We start from the raw sequence: 6,200 nt of genomic DNA, 5'->3' as shown, positions 1-6,200 counted from the left end.
ACTACTCGAAGCAGAGAAGAACTATTTTCAGAGTGGTGTGGGTGTGGGTGTAGACCCGTTCTGAGATGGTCAGGAATAGATGCAAATCCAGGGAGACCCTTTTTTGAGTGTCCAAACTACAATATAAGTGCAAGATTATTCTTAAATTTTTATAAAGCTTATAGTATCTAATTCTTTCTCCATCTCCATTGAATCTGTTTGCAAAGTGTTGGTAAGAGGTGGTGTAGGTTGTTTATTTGGGCTAATGAATTTCATAAAGAAGGAGAATCAAGAGGCAGAGTAGTACCGAAAAATAAAAATGATGAAGAATGGAGGATGAACTTTTCTTGGAAGATTGAAAGTTTGGAATCTGATGTTAGGGCTTTGAAATTGGGAGGGGCTTTGTTGGTTTCAATAAATTTGCTTGTAGTTGCTATGTTATTATGAAAATGGTGAAGATTGGCCTGATGTTTTTTGGTAAATAGCCAAATTTTGATGATTTTGATTCAAATTGCAGGAATATTTTGAAGAAAAATTAACGTATGTTGTTATATGTATTGTTGTATCTATTTTTATTTTAAGTCTCAATGAATAAAAATTGCACCTATGTTAATATGAATCAAACAACACAAAATAAAACAATAATTTTAGATAAGAAATATCATCCAATTTATTTATAATTCATTAATGAAACATCCACATCGATATTGAATTCAAACACAACTAAAAAATTTAGTGTGATGCAACACACAAACAAAACACAGTAAATTATCCAAAAGGAACCATTCCAAGTATTACTAACCAAAAGCCATCATTACAGAGTTATCCAAACTTAGAGAAACAAGATAACTAATCCAAAAGGTAACTAATCCAAAAGTATAATGCCCTATTACATATAAAGCTCCCAAAGACAGAATGATCAACAATTCAATTCTTTTTTCTTAGAGGTTTGAATCCAGGAGTAGGGACAAATTTCATGAAACTAGCTAGTCGTGTGGCTGTCCCTGAAGATGCATCTTGCATTGGATCAACTAGTACATTGGTTGCTGGTGGAGTACTAGATGGTTGGGACACCATTCTTTTGGTTGCAAGCTTTGGGGGCCTTGCATTATGTTGCACTACACTAGTATCCATCTATAAAAAGTGTGAAGTTAGTGAAATTTGAACAAAAAATAAATTGGCATAGTGGTTAAATTTAAGGTATAATTTAAAATATACCATTACTTGTAGAGAATCTTCATTTTGAGACATAATTAGTTGGCTCATGCCAAGTTCAACCTCAGCTTGGCCTTGATGCTGAATTTCTTGATGTGCACCAACTTGAGATGGTACATCAGCAGGTGGAATAGCATGGGCAGGGTTCACAACTGGAGTAGCAATGGTAGGAACAATAGGATTGGAATTACCACTTTTAGCAGCAGCAGCTGCAGCTGCTATACCAGCTGCCGTTTCTTCATCCTTTCTTTCTGGGCAGTTTCTCTTGGTGTGGGCTTTTTCCCCACAATAGCAATTGGAATCTTCTTTATAAATCCTCTTCATCTTGGTATTTTGCTTGTCGCTTCCATCAGGGTCCTCGTTAGCATCCTTTCTACATTTTTTCTTGGGTACCCCTGGCATCTTTTTGAATTTCGGAACTTGTGGTCTATTGTATGGAGACTTCTCCCACATTGGTTAACCAGGAATAGGATTTAAATGGAATGCATATGTTTCATTATATGCATCCATTGTCAACCACTTGTGGCAAAATTCATCAGGACGTTTGCCGACCCTAGCCAACGCAGCACAAGCATGGACACAAGGCATCCCTGCAAACAGAATTATAATAGATACAACCAACAATAATTAAATATATTTGTATCAGAAAACCAAAACATAGTATCATATAAGATGAATCTTGATCATGTAACAAACAAGAATTCATTAACTATCACTTAGTTGCCAAAAACCACATGAACATAGCCTCTCTCCTAAATCAACTACCATATTGGTTGGGTGGCCAATGACTTCAAACCTTTCATACTTTTCGTCTCCAGACCATACAGGATTCTAACTCTTTGATTCCTTCCTTATCTTCTCCAACCAACTATGCTGTATTGGGGGTAAAATTCCAATGTGGCTCCTAAGTTTTACCTTATTCCTAATTGTCCTCATAGCATACATTCTAACTTCTTCCAATAGTGTGATAATGGGTTTGGCTCTGGCCCCCTTAATTTGTGAGTTAAAAATCTCAAAGGCATTGTTGCAAATATTGTCCATATTGGGTACATTACTAAAAAAAGCTCTACTCCATGCATTCTTTGGCCACTTGCTCAAGTATGACCATGCCTCTTCATTGAGCCTCTTAATTCTTCTCATTCCCTCAATCCACCCTTCTTGTGTTGTTGACCTTGCATATTCCCACAATAATCCTCTAAGTTCATTGTCCTTCCATTGCTTGTTAAAATTTTTCCACAGATGCCATACACAAAATCTGTGATGGGCATTTGGAATGACTTCCCGAAGTGCTGGAATCAGCCCCTGTACAAAGTTAAAAAAAAAAAACCACAAAATGTAGTTACTCTCGAGCCTCTAAAAGGTCCCTGAACTAATTTTAATGAACTCAAATTGGATATTGGGGTAGGAATTAATTTTGGAGAAGAGGTGGGTGTTGGACTTGGGGCAAGGGGGTATTAGGATGGGAGTTGGCTTCGGAGTAGAGGTGAGTATTTGTGTGGGAGTTAGATTTGGGACAGGGGTGGGTACTTGTGGCAGGGGTGGATATTTCGGTGGAGGATTCGACTCATCCGAATACATCAATTCTTTTCCCGTAAATGGTTATTGTTCCTCAACATAATCCAGTTCAGAGACTCCATGCTCATAATACACGAGCAACTCCGATGTTTCTCCCAGCATAGAAGCACATTTTTGCATCTCATCATCATGAGTCAAGGTCCTCAAACCAGTTGTCAAGGGCATGTTAGGAACCAACCACCTGCATTGCTCGACCTTATCAAAGCCAAGGTGTTTGTAGTAGTCTCTGACTGAAAAAACATCCAATGTGTCTGTATCTAATCCAGATAACTCTGAAATTCGCTCCTTGCAGTATGTCAAGCTTCCATATTCATTTCTTACAAATGATCCTCTATGGTGATTTATAATTTTAATGAATTGATCTCTCATCTGCACAGAAAAATTAAAAAATATCATCAACAACAACAACAACAAGAACTAGTATGGTTGATATATATATATATATATATATATATATAAGTTCTTATGTTAGTGTAACTAAGTAGAATTCTCAGTTCATTCCACCACTATAATTTCAATTGTAAATGTAAGAAACTAACAAAATTCACCTCAATGTTTATTCAATGATTCAATTGAATTGAAGAAAGAGAGATGCAATAAAGCAAAATAATGTAATTTGACTACTCTTTACTATATCTTGACGAGGTTAGTGTTACTTAGATTATTTTTTTTATTAGTTTAATATTGATGATAATTAATTATAATAGGAGTACATACAGAATATATAACGAGTACATAAGGTTACCCTCAAAATATTTTTTCTCTCTTCAGTTAGACTTGCTAAAACATAAATTGCATTGTTGTTATGAGAACAACAGACCAAAACGAGTTCATTTAGAAAATCAGATCAATTACTCCATGTTACAAGATGCAATAAGCAATTGACTTAATGAGATTAAGACTTTGATGAAACTGCACCTTTCTTCTAAATAAAATAGAGGAAGAATTAAATGTAACATATTACATACGACAATCTAATTCCATCTTTTTATTTCTTAATCCATTGATTATCAGACAAACACACCCATGTTAAAACCCTAACCCAAAAAAAATTCCCCTAAATTATTCAAAATCAAATTAATGGTACAGAAACAGGGAATGATCAAACATCTAACTAATAAGCCAAGAAATTAAATAATATTCACTGAAAGCATAAACCCTAACAGAGAATAAGCACAAAAACTAACATATACTAACATGCAAAACAAAATGCATTTAGCTAGAATGCATAAAAAGGAAAAAGAGGAGGAACCAAAAGTGAAGCAAAAAAACAAAGCATCATCATGGGTATAGAAGTTTTTTTATTCACTATTTTGCTTACCTCAAACTTAGTCGTAGGTGAAGAGAAGACGACCGATGCAATATGAAGTGGTTGAAGAGAAGAGAATCGCAACTTCAACGAATCTGATAAGTCAGACTCGCAGCGCCATTGAAGAGAAGAGAAAGAAGAAGAACAATCCTATTATGGGGGAGAATATGGTGTAGTGCTTGTTTAACTAAAACGTTTGCCATCTCATATAACATGATACGACGTCGTTTTGGGCTGTTTGAGCGCTAAACAAAAACGACGCCGTTTTAGTGGAGTCTAGCGTGGCATTCTGTTGTACACATCATCTCTTCGGTAATGACTTCGTGGCGGAAATCACTGCAGGAACTAAGGTGATTAAAATTTATAAAGTTTAGGGACTAAATAGAAGTAATTGAAACGTCAAGGACTAAATTGAGACTCGAGTGTAACTTCAAGAACCAAATTGAATATTTTCTCATAATTTTATGATCAAAGAAATTCTCTATATCTTATCAACTATACTTAAAAAATCTCTCATAATCTCGTAATCACCTTAAAAAAAACTCACGTCATAATTTTGAGACATATGCACTATTCTAAAAGGAAAAAGTATAGATAAACAAGTAATTAATAATTATTAATTTTATAATTTTAAAAATAAATTTTAAATAATCATTAATTAATGACAATTAATTAGTATAAAGTACAGTTCAAAAATACTTGATGATTTGTTGTTAAATTTTTGTTAATTATCTAACGAAATTAATTCTAAAAATAAGTACTAAAGTATGATTTCTAGTTCACTCCAATCATGAGAATAACAACTTCGAAACATTAAAAACTCGAAATAAGAAGATCATGACAATTTTACGTCTCTAACCCAATCTTTCTATAATTTGTTCATCTCTTATCTCGTAATGCCAAAATTAAAATATTCTTGAACACATACTATATTTGAGTTAAACACCAATTTAAGCGTCGTAAACCCCTCAATTATTTTGTCTTGCAAGCAATTAATTATCTATCGGGAGATTCTATGATGCTGATCGTGATTGTCAGCATCCCATGTTTTCATGTGGTGTCAGGTTAAGAGAGTGACACGTACAAGCTGAGGTTTTAAACCTGGGATATGGCTTCTATGAGGCCAATATATTGGCCATTGGTACAATGCCTCGGCCAAGCTGAGGTTAAATAGGGGGTAATGGATTCGTGTTATGGTTTCGTTGCTTCCGTTTTGATTGTTTGATGGAGAATGATTAAATAACAGTTAATCACAAATTATGGATTGTTGGATAATGGACTGAAAGTTAGTGGCCCATGTGAAGTTGGCCAAGGGTAATGAAAAATAAAAAATAGGCCCAAAAAATCACCAAAATGACTAGCTGAAAACCAAAATGCATGAATTAACCCGTTTTTTTTTTCCAACAAGTAATTAAAGAAAGAAAACTCTCCTAAAAATCGAAAAGAAAAAAAATGATACTTTCTTTTTTTTTAATTTATAAAACGTACAATTTTTTTTATTGCAAGAGTTAAATAACCGATTTGATTAAAATACTCATTTATAATTATTTTTACATATAAATTAGTCATAATTATATTAATGTTTCAAAAATAGAAATAATAATACATAATATATACTTATTATTATTGTAATAATTTTTATTTATCTTTAATATTTTAACTTGTTATAAAATATTTAATTCAAACTTTTTTATATATTTTATCATTAATAAAATATTAAAATTTTTTACCTCAATAGTAATATATATTTTATATTATTAATATTATTATAGTAGTAAAATTAATAACATGAAATATATTTATTATTATATATTCTATTTATTTTTTATTTTATCATTAATTATGAAATATATAAAAAATTTAAATTTAATTTTTTTGTAACAAGTTAAAGTATTAAAAATAATTTCTATTTATTATATTAATAATAAATATATATTTTATATTTTTATTACTAATATATAATTATAATAATAATTATTAAAAGTACTGTAGTCAAATAGATTAAAATGTATGTTATTTAACTCTTGTATATAGAGAAGTGTATATTTTAAAAATAAAATAGAAGAGAGTGTGATTTAAACATCTCGCAGGTAAAATTTTTTTCTCATAAATTAATAAATAA

General features: G+C 32.0%; 1 protein-coding gene across 1 annotated transcript; it reads right to left on the bottom strand.

Annotated features, from left to right (window-relative positions):
- Window positions 1-1,650: 1,650 nt before the first annotated feature.
- On the bottom strand, window positions 1,651-3,138 carry LOC140179302 (uncharacterized). The gene is made up of 3 exons (XM_072218016.1): window positions 2,845-3,138; window positions 2,031-2,496; window positions 1,651-1,784 (listed from the first exon to the last, which is right to left on the bottom strand). Exons 1-3 carry the CDS (start codon window positions 3,136-3,138, stop codon window positions 1,651-1,653), a joined length of 894 nt encoding a protein of 297 aa, XP_072074117.1.
- Between the last annotated feature and the right edge of the window lie 3,062 nt (window positions 3,139-6,200).

This window comes from Arachis hypogaea, chromosome 15 (genome assembly GCF_003086295.3).
Source record: "Arachis hypogaea cultivar Tifrunner chromosome 15, arahy.Tifrunner.gnm2.J5K5, whole genome shotgun sequence".
Lineage (NCBI taxonomy): Eukaryota > Viridiplantae > Streptophyta > Magnoliopsida > Fabales > Fabaceae > Arachis > Arachis hypogaea.
Note: the sequence above shows the minus strand (reverse complement) of the source record. Positions and strands in the feature narration are given on the sequence as shown.